Here is a 21,750-nt window from a genome sequence, read left to right on the forward strand (position 1 = left end):
CAAAGTTCATCCTAGAATCACGAAACTTTGCATGCAGGCTTTAACATAGAGCATGATCTTGTCAAGTTTGGGGGAAATTGCACTATTACTAACAAAGTTATAATAGGTTAAAGTTGACACTTCTGTGCAAATTTAAGACTTCGAATGTTAGTATCGCGTGAAAGTAGGTATTCTCACAAAATATAATAATGGGACAATTGTCCAGCTTGCAGTTTCCCGACTTTTTGGTATCTTTGGATACGGTAGACTTCCCTTGCTGGAGATTACAATTAGTTTCTTCTTTTTCTTTTTATTTACGACCTTAGTCCAAGCACGGTTTTTATGTCACTTGGTTTTCATTTCGCTAGCGTCTTTCCCACTTGAGGTACATGTTTTCCCCCATCAAGACTTTTAGTTCCATTTGTTGAACTGGTCAGAATACCTTTTTCCTTTTGATACAATGAAGATTTCCCTCCTTTCTCCCATTTTTTGCCTAGTTAGATGTTGATGGTCTTACCATCTGGTGGTCTCTGACACAATTAGCGACAGCAGGTTTCGGCTTTTCCTTAGGCTTTCTTTATTCATTCTGCCACCTATTATAAAGCTCCTTGATGACTCTCACCATATTATTAATGGCATGGTGCATGTTGTGCCTGACCTTGGCGAATTCTGATAGTTAAACTATTATATTTTAGGTCCTGTCGTGATAGAAATGAATTTGTTATTTTGCTTGTCTGGGTTGCAAAAAATGCCGCCGATTTCAAAAGTTTATATTGTATCATAAAAGATCATGCATGTGGTCGCAAATCTTGCGATCGTCCTGTGAAGAACGTTAACAGTCGGCTTCTTATCTACGATGAGGAGTAGCTGAAGAGGCGGAAATAAACTTTACTGTGATTCTTAACCGTGTCATAATCAGATCGTAGACATTGCGATCAAGAATAGATTTCTTGTCTGGGTGCGCATAGCATGAGAGATGCTCATATCGACCTTGAAAGTAATTGACTCCAGGCAGGAAGGGAAATTCGAGGGTTGCGCCTCATGATACATCTGAGGCAGGCGGAACATTAATCGAGGATGTGATCTGTCGTGGATCCTCCTTTTCGATCGGGTCCGGAGTGTTACGCGCGTATGTGAAACCAAACCTTATTGAGCCGATTGTCACGAAATTTGGTGAGAACATGTGGTCTGTGTGTCCCTCTAAATGTAGCGAGTGGCGCCTTTTGAGTTTCTAGAGGGCTCCCCATACATGGGGGAGGGTTCAATTTTTTTCCCCAGAATATGGTCATGTGGAGTATCAAAGAAATCGATTCGTACTTTTCAAAACTGATCTTATATCTAACACTAGGTGAAATTCCCAAAAAGTGGAACAGGTCTCGTTCTCAGAAGCTACCCAACCGAATAATCTGAGAAAAATCACAATGATGCATCTCTTCGAAACCTAGGCCTGGAAATACATCCCGTTTTCATATTTCCAAAAAGAAACTTAAACATATTTTAGAAATTTACCTTAAGTTTATCCTAGAAGTATGAAACTTAAATTTATTGCGTTCTAGGAAGTGTATGACGTCATCATCATATGTATAAAGAGAACTTATATGAACGACGGGGCCCCAAGAGACATTTTCGTTTTTCTTTTTTAGCCTTTTCACAGTTACTGGAGACAGGCATGTATGTTTATACGTATATATTAATGAAATTGGCGGGTAGTGTTCAATAAGATTAGCGTGTATGTATGTATGCTTTCGTGCTCAGAGTAAAGTGGAAATGCGTGAATATGTGTTAGATCAATGTTCTTCACAAGACATATTTATGTCTTTAATTTGTATGTACATAAGCATATTTTGTTTGGCAATATTTGATTTTTGCATTCTTGACTAAATATGAATGGAAAAACGTGCATAGAGGGTTGCTCACATAAGATGAACGCAAAGCCTTTACACCTGAAGCACTGAGCTTCCGGTATTTCCACTTGTGTTTTAAGGGAGAGGAGTACGAGGGTCCGAAGAGGGTCAGTTACTCCAAGGACTTGTCCTTAGAAACTACCCAACCCAAATATCTGAAAAGGAATATGGGGGTGCATGGACATGGTATCTAGGCCCCAAAACACTCTCCGTACCAATACCTGCTTAATAAAGTTTTAGTATTTATTATAATTACATTTTCTGAAAATGGACTGAGATCGCCTCTTAGTTTGATCCGAGAATTACCAACTTTTGCAGTCGCACTATTACTAACAAAATTATAATAGATCAAAGTTGTCGCTTTTGAGCAAATTTCCTACATTCTAAAACTTTGGAAGTCAGTATCATACTAATGTGAGTAATTTAAACATTTTTTTTTTAAATAAATTATATTATTGTATATTTATTATTTGATTCCAACTATACATTGGAATCTTCAAATTTATTTCAATTCTTAAAACTCGTATAATATCGTTTTGTGTAAACACAAAACCTTATTAAAATCAGTTCATTGTCTGTCTGTCTCTCCGTCACACGCATTTTTCTCGGTGATGGTTACAGCGATTGATACCAAATTTGGTAGAAAGGTGGGAACTGTGAACGCTCACGCATATACTGAATGACATTCTCTTACGTCGATTTTAAGGAGGGGGGGTTCCCATACATGCAAAAGGGGGTGTACATTTTTTTTCCATCAAATATAGTCATATGTCATTTATTAGAAAGGTGGGGAAAAAAGGGGGCTGAAAGTGATTATTTCTTTAACGGAGCCATTCTCAGAAACTACTTAATCGAAAAATCTGAAAAAAATCAGCAGGATGCCACTTATGGTGCCTAGGCTCCAAAATACCCCCCCATACCGATATCTGTTCAAATAAAGTTAATAACAGTACACCACTTTAATTTTTAGTAATTGGCAGGAAAACATCCTTGAAGTTCCTCCTAGAATCACCAAATTTTGCAAAACTGTAGGCTACAGCACAGAGCATGATCCTATTACTAACAAAGTCATAATAGGTCAAAGCTGTCGCTTCTGTGCAAATTCAAGACTTTGAATGTCAATATCACTTGAAAGGGGATATTTTCACATAATATCAGCATATATTACGTCCTACATACTAATGGGACAAATGTAGTCTCAAACCTTTCTCTAGCTTCCGGTTTCGCGACTTGTTTACGTTTACATTGTCTTACATTACATTGTCTTCAATTAAAATTGCGTTAATGAGCAAATTTTTAGGCTGTGGTGATCAATATTAATTTTTTTTATGGAAACAATTTGGGAAAACGGAAGCTCGGTTCTTCAGGTATGAAAGGGTTTTGTTTGTTTCTACTGGGAGTATATATGAGTGCAAAACTATACCATTTGCACGTAGCCCGTAATGTGTATGAATTTGGCATGTCAAACTACTCACTTTAGTGTGATATTGATATTTAGAACTGTGGGTTGCAGTAAATTTACACGGTAAAGACAACTTTGAGCTATTGTAACTTTGTTAGTAATAGCACGATTTCGATCAAAATTGGAAATAACCTGCTTCATACTATAGTCTATATTTCTGCAACTTTAGAGGGTTTCTAATCCATTTTTCAAAAAATATATTATAGTAATATACTATGATTAACTTAATTTGGGCAGATATCGCTATGGAGAGTATTTTGGGGCCTGTTTAAAGGCAGTTTCATGATTTTTTTTCAGATTATTTGATTGGGTAGTTTCTGAGAATGGTTCCGTGAAAGAAATGACCAATTTTGACCCCCGCACTCCCCGCCTTTCCAAGAAATGTCAAAACTAAGGCTGGCATCGATAAGCACTAATCGGGACCTTTCATTTGATATCCATGTTGGATATATGGGCTCTATTCGGGGAAACACATGTAAACCCTCCTTTTGCTCTATTCCGCGGTATTACTAGCGACTGATTATTCAAAATAATAAAAACTTGTTTCTGAGAAACGTGCGTGTGACAGACAGACAGACACTGAACCGATTTTAATAATGTTTTGTTTTGCAAACAAAACCTCAAAAAGAGCAAAAATGCAAGTGCAGCCACATTTCCGAGATCCAGGGGGTCAATTCTTTTCAACCTCTTGAATTTCTGATGAGACAAAAGTCTCTAAGCCATTGTGTTGGAGTGACTCTTCAGTCTGGCTAAGTGTTTACTGGCGGAACACTCAATTTCCTCCACTATTTTCCTAGCCCCTAAGTCTTTATGGAGATCGATGTTGCAGGGAGCACTGCACATACTTCTCAGAATTTTAGACTGAGACCGCTGAAGCAGATTAATGTTTGATGGTTTGGCAGAACCCTTTATTTTAATCCCAAAAGTCCATGCAAGCTTGAGCACCGTTTTGTAGATCAACAACTTATAGTTCAGTGAAAGTGGTGACTTTTTCTAAAGCATCTACAAGAAATGTTTGAACTTAAGTTAAAGTTGTTGATTTTTCGCTTGTATGTGCTGTTTCCAAGTGAGTCTTCTATCAAGGTGCATTCCCAGGTATTTAATGTGATCTCATTGGGGTATATTGTTAATCTTCACTTGAAGACAATTTCTTCCCCCCAAAAGCGAAAGTTACTTGTATACATTTTGATTCGTTAACTTTCATCCTCAACATCTGAACCCCTTTTCTACTTCACTTAAACGGATCATCCCCATCATCAATTGTATCTAGATAAAGTGTAGAATATATGGGCAAAGTCATTTTTTGAAATTCGGAGTCGTTCGGAAATTACAGTGTTAAACAAGTAAAATGTCACATGCCAGGTTTACACCGATCGCCGCAATAAAGCACGTATTTATCCGTCCAAATTCCAAATGCATCATCCAAACTCAGTCGTAGAGAGCATGAATCTGCCTCGTGACATCGGAGGTAGGGGCGTGGTTGACGTGGCGGCACAACATAATCGCCAAGTCGACTCGCTGCACGATTACTTTTACAGCAAAGAGCAGGCGAGTCCTTTGCATGCGGTTGTTTGTAAGGCAGACTGTGGACTGATTCTACTTAACTTAAAGGATTAATTTTTCAATCCTCTGAGTGGGGTGAAGTCGGACCAAAAGCGGATCGATGAATGGAAGTCGAAGGCAATGGTTCGGCGTTAGAGAGGTTGAACCATCTGGATGCACTCTTATGGCACCGGTGTAATATATCACCAGGTATAATGTTATATGTAAGGTGATCCATCAAAACCTTGCATACAAGCATGGGCTGATCACGGGAACATGTCCGGTTTACCGATATGAGCCGTCACATACACTTTTCTTAGAAAAGGCTACACCGATTGACATGAAATTTGGTGAGAAAGTGGAAACTGCGCACACACATGCATAAATTACATGTTTTTGTGTTGAGTTTAAGGGGGTTCTTCATAAATGCAAAAGGAAACTGTACATTTTTCTCACCAAATGTAGTCATGTTGGGTGTGAAATGGAAGGTATTGGTTAGCACTAGCGGCTAGTCTTAGTTTTGACAACTATAGGAAAGGTGGGGAGTGCGGGGGGTTGAAATTGATGATTTCTTTAACGGGCCTATTAGCAGAAATTACTCAACTGAAATATCTGAAAAAAAAAATCATGAAGCTGTCTCTATACGCTGGTCTTAAAATACTCTCTATATAGATATCTATTCAAATTAAGTTAATAATAGTATATTACCATATTTTTGGGAAATTGATTAGAAACCCCCCATAGGTTTATCCTACGGCTATAAAAATTTGCAGTAGTATTGACTGTAGAATGATATTGCCACGTTTGGTCCAATTTGTGCTACTAATTATTAAATTACAGTAGCTTAAACATAGAAACAAAGAAAACCCTTAATTCCTGAAGCGCCGAGCTTACGGTTTTCGAACTCTTGTATATTTTTCGGGATCCGGTGCAGGACACGTGGTTAGCACAGAGGCGCGCAAGCACGCGTTGACGGAGCAGCTCGATGGAGCTTCAATATTTGCGGGCGGACCTTCACGGTTAATTGCGCCATACTTTTAGGTTTTGGAATGGCTCTGAACTGTTGGTCGTCTCCAGCCACTTAGGATGGTCGTTTGACTATCGCAATCCATTTTTTGTCACTACAGAGTAGTCGCCGATAAGCCGAAGTGATAAGGAACTAAAATAAATTTGCAAATTTGCTCAAATTCTTTGGTAAAAATTAGCGTTATGGAAAAGTTTTGGAGAAATTCATTCAAGTATTAGAAATACTCTTAAATGGCCATTTTCAGATATTAATCCTTTAATTGTTGTCCGATAATCACCGGCATATTTTTTTAGAATCATTGCAGGTTAGCGTGAATAAGGTCATGATCAAACTTTGGCATTGACATTTTCCAGATGGTGCTAAAAATATTCAGGTAACTCCACCTCACCATTGTAAGATGTTTTGTAGATATCAGAAGTTTCAAGCTTGGCAAGCAAATAAGAAAGGTAAAATATTTTCAAGACATTTCTCGCAAACACTGCTTCCCAAGCCGATTGCACCAAATCTATCTATCAAAAAACTGACAGACTACTTGCAAAACTCGTATTCAACCATGGTGGGACATATGAAAACAATAAAATTGTTGCCAAAATCTGGAACGGCCTTGCCAAAAATCATCGAGACTTCGATTGCATAGCGCTCCCTTATTGATTCAAACGGTGCGGATTCTATAGGATTTGTGCCTATGATGAGAAATGAGAAGTCTGCGACCATTGAAAAGCAGTGAATCGCAATGATAGCGTTAACATCAGAACCAAAAGACGATATTACTAAGATTTAATTGATGATGTACGGTATTAGCTTCTCCAGTTGATATTTCTCTCAAGGTATCTTCAAAGCTCGTATGAAATGCCTGTCAGCCGGAGGAAAAATATCATCGGTAGTAATTTCGATCACTTTCTTTGAATTTGCTCTTGCTGAAATGTGTAATTTCAGTTTTATTTTAACAGCGGGAAAAATTGCTACTGGAGCTTAATATAGCTCAAATTGACTTCCATAATTTAGATCATGGATCGTTCCAACGTTCACTGGCTCATTTTCAAAGTTATATTACTTCGCCTGTTGTGGTGAATGGGGAAGAAATTTTTTGTCTAAAACTGGATGGGTTGAGGATAATCTTTTCAGAATAAGTCACTGATTTTCATATGGACAACTGAAATTATGTTCTCTGAAATGCCGGAATTCGATCAAGAAATTTCGCATTTCACGCTGGTTGCTCAACACCGATCACATCACTACAGGTATTAGAAAGGCTTAGACGTTTTCATTATTGATATACTTTTTGCTTTTTGAACGCATCCTGATAGGATTTCCAATAGCTGATTGAAATGAAGAGTTTTCCAGTTTCGAACTACTATCGCCGGTAAAATGTAGTCACAATCGCATGACCATGAACATTTGTCGCTTGTCCGATTTTCGTGAAGATCTATTCTTCTGCAGATCCTTGCAACAGTTTTTCCATTGAGTTTATTACGGAAGGCAAGGTCGACGTGTTATGAAGCACAGACCTCACACTACGCTCAAATCTTCTGGGATGTTTTGTAATAAAGTAGACAAGACTTCTGAGAACCGAATTTGTCATCCGTATGAAACTTCAAAAAATTCGTGGTATTTGCGGCTTCTCTCAGAGATGTGTATCACCAAAAATGTCAGTGGAATAGGCTAGCGTATTGCAGCTACCTAACAAGATTATCTTTCATGCACTCAGATTATCACTTCATGGTATTGACAACACAACCACTTTCCAAATATACTTTTTTTATTTTTTCCTCTTTCACAAGAATTCAACACTAATTAAATACAGTAAGTATGAAAAGAAGTTAACTTATTGAGTTCGTCACCATCTAAATTTTACATGTACAACATTCTACTGGAACTGATTTATTGAACTAAGCTTAAGTGTACACTTTCCAGTGGAATACAAAAAGCAAGTGGGAGTAAGTACTCATGCACTGAATCTGTCCTCATATTCAATGACCTGGTGCTATCGTGGTGACGATAACCACGGGTCCAATAACATCTATTTCAAGTTCAAATATACAAATCAGTACGTCTGTACTCCGAGGAATTTGCCTCGTAAGTAATCGTGTTTAATTATAAACTTTGTTCCTAGGAAAGTTACGGGTTGATTGGGGATATTTATAGTAGTAGAGAGATACTTCTTCGTAACACACCAAAATGTATGATTGATTATACTTAGGAGCAGCATGCAAGTAACGTAATTATATAAAAGGATAATGTCTTCTGTTGATGATCTTTGGTGTTTTTACTAAACTGGGATATTACAAAATCAATGATTTACACTTAATAATGCTGATAGTAGGGCTTGGAGCTTTCGCTACAGTCGAGTTCCAACGACCTGGTCCGTGCAACCTTTTTAAACATCAACTGGTTATTTTATGACAGGACTTCGCGTAAATAATATCCTACCCTGAAGAAATGTACATATGAAAAGTTTCTAATGGATTGCCGTTGCTATGCAGTTAATGTTAATTTTAATGTATCCCAAACTCTTTAAAAATATTGTATTGTAGAAGTTGAGGTTGAGAAAAATCTGGAGATTTTAGGCACATCTTCATCGTATTATCTTAAAATTTGAATTCTGTTGTTGGGACTATCCGTGCAGCCACTATCCGTCCAAATTTCTCTGGGAAGATTATAGGTTCACTCTTTTAAAGATTCGTCCTTGTACACTTCTGCACTGTTAGACTCAACATTCTTTATGAATTATTAAAATATCTTTTCCCACCTTCCTTCAGAATGTTTTACCTCATTCCGAATCAGAACTTAGTGGTACAATAAGAAAGTGCACACAGTGCTGATAACTCCCGTATGTGGGTGCAACTGGAGATTTTTTTAAAAAAACTCGTTTTTGCATTTTTGTTCAATTTGCCCTCCCTAAGATCGTGAAGTACTTTGGTAACCAGCAAAGTTTCAGATCACCGATCTTTTGCCTACAAACAACGAAAGCTCACTGCAACCTATGAGTGGAGAAATTGGAAGGATAATACCTCATCGAACTTGATTTGAAAAGAGTATACAGAGTATACAAAACGAATAAATGGTTTTTGCTTCATAAGTGCAAAATTAGAACTTTCTTACACTCCCCAGGATATTATTTACACGAATTCCAGTATTGTAAGTTAAGTATAAATTATTGTAGTTTCCTAACGAAAAAGCCTCGATAGAATTTCTATAAATTACGAACCAAACATTTTGGGATGTATATTAACAAATTATGACATACAAATTTTCGCAATATGGAACCGTTAAAAATTTGAATGAGATTCTGACTAACGATTGCACATCCGGCCCTAGACTTAGTGCATTTTGGGAGCAAAATGCCGAAATTATTTGATAATATTTTTCAATTAATACAATTTTTCATTCTACAATTAAATTTTATAAGAATTAATTCATTCCAGATAACGCCTAAACTATACACAACGTTGTATCTTTACACAAAGATATTTGGGCTTCTTGTAGTATCCGCAGCCGTGGTCCTAGGGGAACACCCAGTTTCTGCAGTCGCTCCTCGCCTAGATATGGAAGCTCCACCATTCCAACGCGTTCGGCTTCGAATAGCGAAGCATATTTCTATGAATGAAAACATGAGTTTTCCATAGACGGTAACTTGATTGATGATTACTTAATTTCAAAAGTAAGCTGTACTTACCTCGTAGCCTAGTTTTTTTAAAAATAGCCGCATTAAAGGCGGATCTTCTCCGAAGAACTTGGTCAATTTTTTCACTCTTTTCGGATTTGTGAGGTTTGGTGGCTCTGGATCTTTGCCGTTTGTTCCAAAAACGTTTTGCATTCGAACCGCTTGTGACCTGAAATCGATAAATAATATTTACTCCATTTCTGACGTTACCAGATTTATCATTAAAAATATTGAGGAGATGAGTTCGTCATACACAATACCAGAAAGTAGCTGTCAGTCGTAGTATATTTAACTGTGTAATTTGTGGAAAAATATATTTACATTATATGAGGGGAAGGGTCAAATGATATTAAGGATTATAGGGAAATTTTTAGTGTTCCATGTGAAACCCCTATAACATTTCAATGTCTATAGCTATTGTACCTTATTTGCAATATAGGGGTGACCACTGGGTGGCCTGTTATGAAAACAGCAGACAGAGGAAGGTAAAGGTGAGTCTTTCGTGCCTTGAATCAAAAATTAATGATGCCCCTACCGATCCCGGAAAAAAATGAATGAAGTGCTAACAGTGCTTGCACGGAAAGTACCAAAAAGTTCAAGGGCACAGCGAATAGTCCCAGATTGTATGGAATAAAGAGGAAAGACTTTGATAAAAGAAAATGGACTATTCTTTTGGAGTACTTCATGAACATCTATCATTAGTCGAGGATAACTATCTAGCAGCTTAGTAACTGTTGAACGAACGATATGTAAATCCGAGGTTGTTTGTAACAGTAATATTTATCTCAAAGGTTTTTTCACAACCATCTCAAAGTACGAAGAATACAGTAAGTGCCAAGGCAATCCACAATACAGCCCCACAATGTTAAAACAAATTAATAGATATTGGAGTCTGCCTGGCTACTTGAGGCCCTTTATTTACTGCGTTTACTAATATAGAAGCTCCACAAGAATACACATAGATTGTACGAACAATCAGCAACTGAAGCTATACTCCTTAAAATTGTCTAACATTTTTGGAAACCGGTACCGGCACTAAAGGCATTCTATACCAAACTAAGGGCCAATGACGAGACAGTACCCTATACAGCAGGAACCCCAGCATCTGTTGTACCTCAGAAATCTGGTGGCTTAACTTGCAGTCCGAAGCGTCTAGTTTTCTTCTGTAAATGGATCCTTAAGCTGGCACTAGGACATTGACTCAAAATATTTTACAAAGATGCTTCAATCAAACCATACCACTAAAACTTTTCCAAGCTTCGTGTCAAGTAACATAAGACCCTGCTACATCTGTCAGAGGCCTAAAATGCCACCTCATCGAAATGACTGAAAATCTATGTCATTGTCATAAAACAGTGCTGTAACTGCACCCATTTTATTTTAATTTTATATAATTGGTAATTATTAACAAATATTCTGAATTGAAATGAATGAATTAAAATAAATAAATGTGCGAACGGGGAGATCTGGTCTTTTCTTCCCGTAACTGTACGAAGCCACTGCTGTATGCATGTAAATGTCAAAACTATTATTATTATTCTTTGAACGCATATGCAACATACTCTTTCCAGACCGTTCAGAATTGATTGCGAAATTTTTGCACCGGTACATCACTCCATCCCCTGTGTGGTGGCTTCAGCTTCCGCATTCCGTGAGCAGACGCTACAATCCATTTATTCCGGTCCGGGTTCAACCTAATATCGAGCACAGGGTTAATGGGGGTCTCAAGTTCTCTAACAGCATTTGTCCTTGGCTGTCTGGAGGTCAAGTAGAACGAGTGGCAAGGTCTGTGATCAGGAAGGGTCCTCTTGAGTCATTATAGCAGCCTTCAGCCATCCCATGACTGCGGGTGGTATGGGGTTGTCCGGTCGCGTTTGAAGCCGAGAAGTTTGCCTAACTCCGAGAAAAGGGATGGTTTGAACTGGGTCTCCCTTCAATGGCTGCCAAATTTAGTTCATATTTTGGAGCAGGCCAGCAACACGTGCACAGCCTCTGGGGACCACGCGATCATGCGGAAGGCTATTGCCTTCAGCCCAGACAGCGTTAAGAATCGATTGATGGTGGACGGCCTTGGGTAAAAAACGACGGCGAAAGTTTGACATCCCCAAGAATGTTCTTAGATGCTTAACTGTTTTTTAGAAGGGAATGGTTCGAAATTGACTGCATTTTGATTGGATCCGGTTGGATGTTTTCAGGGGTAATCAGGGGACCGAGAAATATCACCTGGTATTGTAATAATTTGCATACCTCAACATTGAGTACTAGAGTGGTCTCATGAAGACATTGAAAAATGGACTCGATATGCTCTAAATGTTCAGCCTCAAAGGAGAACGCGTTCGAATATACGAAACAAAAGCTATAGTTTAGCTTAAGTGGTGGTCTATTGGTAAGAGGTGAATGAATCTCTGAAAGTTTTGTGTCGCATTGCACAATCCAAAAGTTTAGTCTAGTGATATCGAAGAGTCTGAAAGGTGTGCATATTGTAATTTTGGAAATGTTTCCGGAAGCTGCAGGGATTTGACGATATACCTTCGGTAAGTCCAAGGTCGGCAGTCTGCAATGAAATGCGCAAAGTATAAGTAAGTATAATGGGGTATCGGTCTAATTGTCTGTGGTGAAGTGGCAAAAACCAACGGTTATCTGAAGACCTGCAAATACCCCGCTTAAAAAGTTCGCTGAGCCCTTTCCGCGTGACTGCGGGCTTTTACGTTGATAGTGGACGCACCTTTGAAAAGATAGGGGAACTTGTAGTTTCGATGTAGAGCTAAACATCATGCTTAACGGCGTAAGGTAGATTACGTTCGATAGTAATATTGCGCTATTTTTGAAGAAACGCGTGAATATGTGGGGCGACAACATCTTCAAAAACGGTGGAAAGAATGTTGGGCATGCAGGTTGAAATTCTTTCTGATTACCTAAAGGAAGTTGTGTGGGGATTAATGAGGGAATTATTGTGAAGATCCACTAGATTTGGCACAGGAAGTCCGTGCCTGAGATGGTAGTGCTGTATCCGCGATAATAAAGCGTTAATCCCACCATACAAGATGATTCCACATTTGCTGCCGCAAGCTTTAATAAGCACGGTCTTAAGCGGTATTGAGGAAACCTATTAGCTAGTGGCAACGACTCAAGGGGTCATAAATTGTCAGACGACGTGGTGTTTCATTTCGGAAAGCCGTCGAAAATTGAAGGTATTGGTAGTTTTTGTTGCCTTTTTCGCCAATCTTCGGTGATACCAGCATACCTACTTATTAAGGGTCCTGAACTGTATGAGTCCGTGTGCTCTGCAGTCACAAAGACTACAGTAGCTCATTACCGACTTTCTCATTGGCTAACTGTTTTATATCGCATAGCAGTTTGCTTGGCATACCGTCACCAAGCCTTAGCTTGGCCGTTTTATTCACTGACTGGCGTTTAATGAGCTGCTTCTTCAGCCTGTCCGAATAGCTCAGTGGGTAGAGCACTGGGTTATAATACGGAAGGCCGCGGTTCAAATCTGGGTGGTGGCAGTGGGATTTGTATCGTGACTTGACGTCGGATACCAGTCGACTCAGCTGTGAATGAATACCTGAGTCAAATCAGGGTAATAATCTCGGGCGAGCGCAATGCTGACCACATTGCCTCCTACAGTGTACTGTAGTGTACCGTTACGGTCTTGAATGAAGTGCTCTAACACACTACAAGGCCCTGATCCAATATGGATTGTTGCGGCAACGATTATTATTATTATTATTATTCAGCCTTTTGTAGCAGCAATCTTCAAACACGTTGGAAACAAGTTGAACTATATGTTCATCAAACTCAACGAGTTCCAGATAAAAGCGTGTAACTTGTGACGTCGGCTAGATCACCTTGATCTGGCGGAACCATGTTGCAGGGTTCCTTCCTCAAAACGGTAGCACCCGTACTGCCACGGCAATTATTGACGCCCGTTTTGTCAGTGCACATCCTGCGACGAAGCAAAACGACTAGCAAGGACAACCGACACACAAAAGTGAGGTCGACTTGGAGGAGTGGAAGGAAAGAGCCCGCATCGTCTCTCCAGCGCTTTTTTCTTCATTTTACAAGTTATTATACATATATCTTGTCGATTAGAAATTATCAACTGCTTCTTGAAATTCCTAGTTCGGGTGAGCTTTTTTTGCGAATAGTCTCCACCATCGAGGGCTGCATTCATTTGTCAACTTGGCACCTGCGGACTCGATTCCGATTCGAGGATTCCGTGTTTTTTTCACGATTTGTGAGCGACTGCAATGAAAGAGCCCTTCTTTAATGCACCCAGGTTGCACTTGTGAAACTCAACTGTGGACACATTCTTTCCTTCGGGCGGAGCTTTTGTTCGAGTCGCGGACGCGCTTGGCTGTTTCTCATTTAAACGCTGAGGAAGTGGAAAAGTTTGAAGTGCCAATATTAGCTGCTACGACGTCGATGGCCGACAATTCACTCAGAAGCGATGATTGCGAAATACAAACAGGCGGTGATCTAGCCTGTTCCCCGAAATCTTTTCCTAGACTCTGTAGTTAGTAAACTATTATTATTTTTTTTAAATCATGACCAACCGAGACCAGCAGAGCGCTGAGAATTGACTGTGTTCGTCACGTAATTGTTCGCTCCACCACGCTACACCAACGAACGACCGCAGCATTCAGAACGGAGAGGAAGTGGATACCTAGCTACAAGCACACTACGACCATAGTCCAAGTACATGGTGTTGAGCACAGTACTTCCTAGCTTACAGGGCATCCATAGTATTCAGGTTAACTACCGTGCTAGTTATGAATGATTCAGCACATATAAATAATAAAAGTAACAAGTATTCTGCAAAATGTATTGTAGAAATCCTAGATTCAGAAAAATTGGAAATTGTCTGGAAAGAATTAGCAACATTTTCGGAATAACACAGAAAGTTAGACGACTCGACATTTATTAATGCATAAATACCAGGTGGGCTCACAAGTTCGTTGGCTAACATCGAAAAAAAATGATTTCATTGATTGTTTCCATTGTCACATATTGACGCATAAATTCGGGTTTTTTATGGTGTAACAGCTTCAAGCATTGTTCAGAATCGTTAGCTCGACCAAAAACAGATTGTTAGCTCGTGCGGCTAGAGCTTTCGCATACCAAAGGATTCAAGCATGATATGTCCAAAACGATCCTTTGATATCTTTAGGACCTCAGCTATCTCGATCAGTTTCACTTTGCGGTCATTCAAAATTATGTTGTGTACTTTTTGATGCTTTCGTCGGTATCAGCCTCTTTGGGCGTCTACTGTCTACACCGTCTTCGGTACTCATTTCGTCTCGTTTGAACTTAATAATGTTTATCAAGCCAAGCCTTGGCTTCAACAGTACTAAATTTCTTTTTATCCATTTTCATCAAACTAATAAAAGCTTCTCACCCAAAATGCTCTATCCCATAAACCAATAGTTAGACAGCTGTCAAATTTTACACGTGTCTTTTGAAGGATAGGATTAACTAAAAATCATATGGATTCAATACTAGTAATGCCATTTGTGTGTGAATCTCCATCTGTATTTAATTAAGGACTTCTTTAATTTGTTCCATTAAATTTACTTCAGTGCCAGCGGATTGGGCACGTTTATATTTTTTCCTTCCTCTTGTTATTTAAGACTTTGTTGTCTTCGACTTCAGCGATCTCAGCGGTCTGCAACCGACCCAGAGCGAATTGTAACAGGAGCGATAGGTTGAGTAACCAGTAACAATGCAAGGTATAGGATCGGAGTAAAGGAGGCGGGTCTATCTGAACTAGCGGAGCTTTTTTGAGTATGCACAGCAATCCCCGAAACTATCGAAACATCTTGCTAAGTGAAAAACAATGGGAGGCACATTTTGATCGATGAAACAAGCACAATCCGAGGGAAGATTTCTTTTCACAGTCCATTCAGCCACACTAGCCGAGTCTAAGAAAATATCTATTCGAAGGTTTTAGGCTCGAATGCAAGGTACCAACTTATGTACTTAAGTACGAACTAAACGGCATATTTTTAATACTGCAGTACAGGCGGTGCAGATAGAGCTCCCAACTGGTGCTGTGGAGATTCAGCTCCGAAGAATTCAACAGGCGATAACAGTTAAAAAAGTTTTTTGAAGCTGCCTATCGGTTGCTTCAGTCGTTTGAAAAGCAAACGGTGTGAAAGCTAAACTGACTCAGATGCTGCTCTGCCTATGGATAAACATACTGGATGGATTCCGCGAGGGATTAAGGGCTGTGGAAAATATTCAACATGGGCGCTCACACAGTTTACCAAAAACAACTTCAAAAACTCCACAATTTTGCCGATTTCTACAGAGGCATACAACGTCGTTGCCTATATAGGATCAGTTAAACAGAGCAACACAGTGATCGTAAGGCTTAGAATCGCATCAAAGAGATACTCAGTACATATGCCTTGTACTACGACGTAATGCTGGACAGACTCCCCTGTCTTCCACATGTTTGTAGCCAATAACAACATAATCTATCAATAGCAGCCTTCTTATGAGCACTGAGAAGATTCATGACAAGGAAGGAATATTTTTTGTGACATTGTAGCAAATTCCATAGGAGTACGAAATGAGCTACTGGAAATAAAAGAGTCCCTTTATTTGGCTATTCTCAAAATATAATTACCCTTGTATAGTAAGAGAATCTCCTGTCATACCGTCAGAATTTTGGTCAGCCATTAATCGCATAACTCAATCCAAAGAAAACTGCCTTAGTATTAGATTCCCGGTAAATAAATTTCATGTAATGTAGATCGAACAAGCACCTCCATACTTACAAGATCGTTATGGCTGGAAAGTCGTCGTCATATAGGACGATAACTTATCGTGAAGTGGTCATTAAGAAGAGTTATCGAAACTTACTAGGGTCAAGCAGAACACTGACGCGAAATATAGCTCCTTGGGAAGTTGACACGTGGCTCTACATGAGCCAGACCTCACTTCTACCAAGACCGTTAGTAGGTGGAGATAGCCACATCCTGTACACGCTGACCCTACTATTAATAAAACTCAGAAGACTTGGAAGTGGTAATAGTGGTACTCTATACCCTACGTAAACAGGTCCATCAGGCGAAGACACATCTCCACAATACTTAAACCACCCAAGAAAGAAAGTTGAAGGGAAATAAATCAATGGAGCCGAACTCCATATTACCCTAATGCAAAGATTATAGCCAACAAAGGACCAGCAAAAGTACGTCTGAGGTCAGAGTTAGAAAGCGAACAGTAGGAAAGTAGACAGGCCTCAGCACCATCTGAAGGAACGTCTGGAACCAAAAGAGGCCCTTAAGAAGTCCAAGAAAGTGGGAGGCAGTGAATATTAGCCATCAAGAAGAGAATGCTAACAAGAAACCCAAATCCAAATCCAAAGCGAGGGAATCCCGGATAGGCCAGGAGATTCGGATGTGCAAGGTACGCAGTGCGGAGTTTTCGACCAAGTCTCATACTGGTGGATGGAGGACATGGTGCAATGTTCTTAAATTGCTACACATTGTGGTGGCAGTCGTGTCAGTGAGCTGCTTCCCAGAAGACGATAGCTTGATTCCACTGGAGTTAGTCGTTAGACTGGTAAAGCTCAGCCTGAGGAAAGCATTACCTACATTTTTCCTCGGCTACATTCGGTGAAAAAAAACTTTGCACTCCTCTTCTAAGTGTATGGAAACTTCGCCCTCAGTTCAACGTGCAACAATGTGATTCACCATACACATGAGCGTGGGAGTTCATAGTTCCCCTGTGCCTACCGAATTTCCTATGAATCAGTACAATTGTTTCTGAGAAAGTGTCAGACGATCAGACCGACAGTAAACAGATTTTAATAAGGTTAATAAGGTTTTCAACAAAAAGAGGTTATCACTCAGTGCAGCAATTATAGAGGTATCGCTTTGCTGATTACCATTGGCCTATACCAAGGAGGTTTCATTCCAGGGAAATGAGCAGCAGATCAAATTTTCTATTTGCGGCAGCCGACGGAAAACTGGTAGAATATGGTTACTCGTTGCACAATCTGTTCGTCGACTTCGAGGTCGCATATAATAGTATAGCCAAGGTAAAATTTTATATTGTCATGAGAAAATTCGATATCTTGTCGAAATGAATAAGGTGGAATAGGGTGACCTTGACCAATTTGCTAAAGCAGCAGACTGACGTTCAAGACCTTTCACCCATAACGGTGGGCTATGACAAGAGGGATGTCTATACTGATGATATTGACATATTGCTTACAAAAACTGTTCAGCTCGAAATGTTTTAGGGTCAAAGCTTTATCATGTTAGTAATAAATGGATGAAGTCTCTCTTTAATTAATCCAGCCTATCGTCAAGGGAATAAGGACTTGGGTTTGCCCCACTCCTTTGATAAAGAGAAGCTATGTATTTATATAATAGAACTATGATTCGGCCGATTTGGATGTAAAGAATTTTCAGGCATAAATTCGGAGAAATTTTGAAAACAAGAACATATCAGAGAACTCAGTGAAAAATCCGGACGCGATTTCTTAACCGAGAAGAATGGGAACGAAAATATTGGACAACAACATGCGTTCGACTATGGCCCTATGGAAAAAAGAGAATACCAGATTTTTTTGAGAGGTGTGAACTTTTCAAACGGTCATCATGCAGAGAACTCATAAAATATAAGAAAAAGTGAAATTACATGTGATGCATCTGTATATATCAAGTATAAAATTTTACACATCTAAAAATAAAGAAGTCGCTGTTTATCAGTTCATTGAAAGATTGAGAAAATAATAATAATTTCGAATCGCTTAAAGAGTTCTTTATTCAGAACAACAATTTCCACATGTTATCAGCAAAAAATATACAGCTATCTCCCATACAGGTCAAGAAAGTTGACTCGTGCAGCTTATATCATGTCTTCAATGTTAACGAACTTAACTTCCAGTTTCCCCACTTATAAAAACAAGTGTCAGCTTTCAGGGAATTTTTTCTGAAGTATCATTAGCTCGTAGCTGAGCAAGTAGATTATAAATTCTGACATAACTTTACTATGAAATGTTAAAGTTATGCTAAAAATAAGTATTTTTTCAAATTGCAAATGTGAGTTCATTCTTTCAATCTGATCATATATGTATGTATATATAGAGAAGGAGGGAAATTGGATTCTAGATCTACTATGATTTAGTATGAAATCAAATCAAAGCCTACCTTAAAGTCGTCAGGTCGTCTCGAAGTCGTTCCAACTCCTGCGTTACCAAATGTTGCGACCTCAACTCAGATGACAAATGTGCAACGCTCCTGGCTAATGTTACTACATGCGACTCCAGGCGTTGAAACCGTTTGTTGATACCCTTCATGTCACGAACTTTCCGTCGATCGTCACTTCTCCGTCGATCCCTGATTGGTCGGCTGCTGACTGAACTAGAAGGGAGAGATGAAAGACTACCATGGCGTCTTCTTGTTGAACGCAGCGTTGCCTCAGTACTACGACTGTTGGGCAACCTTGAACCCAACATTCTCAGAACTTCGGAATACATGTGCTCAAGTCCTTCAAGCTGACTACGTATGTGCCTTAATCCTTGGGTATCAGTCTCTGAATCACTTACTGATTGGCCAGCACCCCATGGGCCGCCTAACAATGATTCCAAATCAAGGGACCGTGTTGTTGTTGATGTTTGATCGTTATCTAAGCCGAATACTGTGAATTTTATTGTTAATATTATTAAAAACATTATTGTACCAAATGAGAACTTACAGTGCCTCTTGAGAAGAGACTGATCTTGCTTCTTGCCAGACGCTCTGAGTGCTGATTGTTTCTGTACAGTTGATCCTGGCCAGCCAGCCCTTGATGGACCAATAGGTCCCGAGGACCTGCCCGGACGGTTATAGCTATCCATTCCGTATTCTTGCTTTGGTGTATCCTTTAACTGAGAATATATGTTTAGACAATTTTAGTGAATTTATAAATAAAATGGAGGAACAATTAAGGATTCTATTTCGTAATCTGTTGAATTATTTCAGTATGCTAAAACATATATCTTTCTCCAGATGCTAAGCTTCAAGTGATGAAGAGGGGGCAAATTTAAGTGATGGTAATTTTTTTAAATCGCTCGATGCCTAAGTTGCCTACACATGGTGTTAGACGGGATAGTCGCCAAAAGGTCGAACGCTGGTAGGCTCTCTAATTTTTCAAAGCAACTTGCAGCAACTTTTCGTATTGTATTTGAGATTAGAGAGGTGGGATTTAGTGAGAAATTCCTGACATTCATAATTGAATTTGATGGTCCCTTTACATTAGACTTGGATTTCATTAACGTACAGTTTCCACGTACTGGAAATACAACAATATGATTCGTGCAGCTCAAGCAATACGTATGATTCGCCCCCCCCCCCCCTTTTGTTTGGAAGATACAAGAGTATAGGTATAATCAATAGGACTTCTGGAGTAGTGCTGCTTCAAGAATGGAAACAGTTTTATTGTTTCATCGGCAAATAGTGTGAATGCACAGCATTGAGGAGATATTTTTGGAGAGGATAGATATTTTACAGATTTCTTGTTTATTTTTTGTTCACTCATTTTTGGAGTATAGGCTATCCACACAGTGAGACTACTTCAGTTTCTTTATCCTCACACTTAATCATACTCATCAGCTATGGCTTTCTGCTGGAGGACTTTTTTGTTTCATCCTTCTAGGGGCATCACTGTTGATTCACAGGGAAACTGCGTATATTGAAACTAGAGGTCGACAGGAGGAGAGACTAGCAAACTAATCCGTGTTTCGTACTTAATTTAACCTGCAGAGTTAGTTTTACCAAATTTTTATTTTTAGTTGATATTTCAATTTCGTTTTTAACATCACTTTCCTGACAAAGCAATGTAGAGTCGCTCGGGATTCAATCGATATCTGACCAGACCTGAATTTTATTCTGAAAGCACCAGGAGCTTTCTTAGGGCGTATTTTTTTAAAGGCCTCTTCCGATTCGAGATTTTAGCCCGCCGCTATCCAAAGGCAACATAGGTGATAGAGGTTTTGTGTAAACACAAAACCTTATTAAAATCGGTTTATAGTCTGTCTGTCTTTTTTTTTTCAAGGAGGTGGAAATCTTCAAAAGACTCTGGCCTGGGCACGCCAGAGTGTGGAATTTTTACCCACTAAGACCACCTCCAACTCGCCTCCTACCCCGTGGAACCACCTTTAGGTATTACATCACGAGGCGGAATTAGCTTACTTTAGCTAGATCTCCTTCCGTCTACCCGCGGGGTTTGTAACCGCGCCTTCCTCACTTCTTCTGCTTTTCGCAGTTTATCCTGGATTACTGCGATCATGGAATTGATCGCATCCCAGTCTTCCTGGCAAGCTACCATTCTCCGGACAAAATTTTCCGGTGATAGCACTTCACCTAGAGTTTCCTCTAGGTTCCTTCTTTTTTCCACGAACCTGGGACATTGGAAGAATACGTGCGCTGGGTCCTCTGGGAACCCGTCGCAGTTTGAGCATTTAGGAGAGGTGTCCAATTTAAACCTGTGAAAAACTGGGTGAGATTATAATTGATCTCCCCATGCTTTCTCTCCAGCTACTCCTCGATTGAAGATATCAACCTGTAAGTCCAAGGACCCTTTTCTGACTGGTCCCATCGTTGTTGCCATCTACTTATGGATCTCTCCCTTTCGGTTTTTTTCACCTGCGATAAGGGAGAGATGGACCTGGTGTAATAAATGTTCATCATTTCGGTTGCCAGGATGTCAACCGGCATCATTCCCTAGATGACGAACGCTGCATCGTCTGAGACGGTTCTGAAGGCAGAACACACCCTTAAGGCTGTTCTTCTGTAAACCGTACCGTCTATGTGCATTGACTAAAACCTGCAGCGCTTTTCCCCAAACTGGGACTGCATATAGCATGATAGAACTCACCACCCTGGCTATGAGCAGCCTGCAAGTATGCCGCAGGCCTCTTACGTTCGGCATCATCCTTGCCAGAGCAATACTCGTGGTGGATGCTCTTGTACAAGTATACTCTATGTGCTGCTTAAAATTAAGTCCTCCGTCTATCATCACCCCCAAGTATTTAATGGGCGGCTTAGAAGTGATGATACGATTCCCGATTCTAATGCAGGCGTAATTTCTTTTGCGCCGCTTAGTAATGAGGCCCCCGCTTCCGTCTTTTCCTCCGCGAGTGCCAGCACAGCACTCTCTAACCAAGCCTTAA

At 39.7% G+C, this 21,750-nt stretch overlaps 1 protein-coding gene across 5 annotated transcripts in view; it reads right to left on the reverse strand.

The window, feature by feature from the left end:
* The window catches only part of LOC119655099 (repressor of filamentous growth 1-like), a 142,160-nt gene that overhangs the window by 19,153 nt on the left and 101,257 nt on the right, over positions 1-21,750 (reverse strand). For 4 of the 5 annotated variants that reach the window (XM_038060817.1, XM_038060815.1, XM_038060814.1 and 1 more), the window contains 4 exons: positions 19,296-19,467; positions 18,749-19,238; positions 9,591-9,747; positions 7,669-9,511 (listed from right to left, as the gene is read on the reverse strand). In XM_038060817.1, the coding sequence (XP_037916745.1) occupies positions 9,347-9,511; positions 9,591-9,747; positions 18,749-19,238; positions 19,296-19,467 (984 nt within the window). In that variant the 3' untranslated portion in view covers positions 7,669-9,346. The remainder of the gene's footprint in view (positions 1-7,668; positions 9,512-9,590; positions 9,748-18,748; positions 19,239-19,295; positions 19,468-21,750) is intronic. The other variant, XM_038060816.1, reaches the window with a different exon arrangement.

The sequence above is a fragment of the Hermetia illucens genome, chromosome 4 (genome assembly GCF_905115235.1).
Source record: "Hermetia illucens chromosome 4, iHerIll2.2.curated.20191125, whole genome shotgun sequence".
NCBI lineage: Eukaryota > Metazoa > Arthropoda > Insecta > Diptera > Stratiomyidae > Hermetia > Hermetia illucens.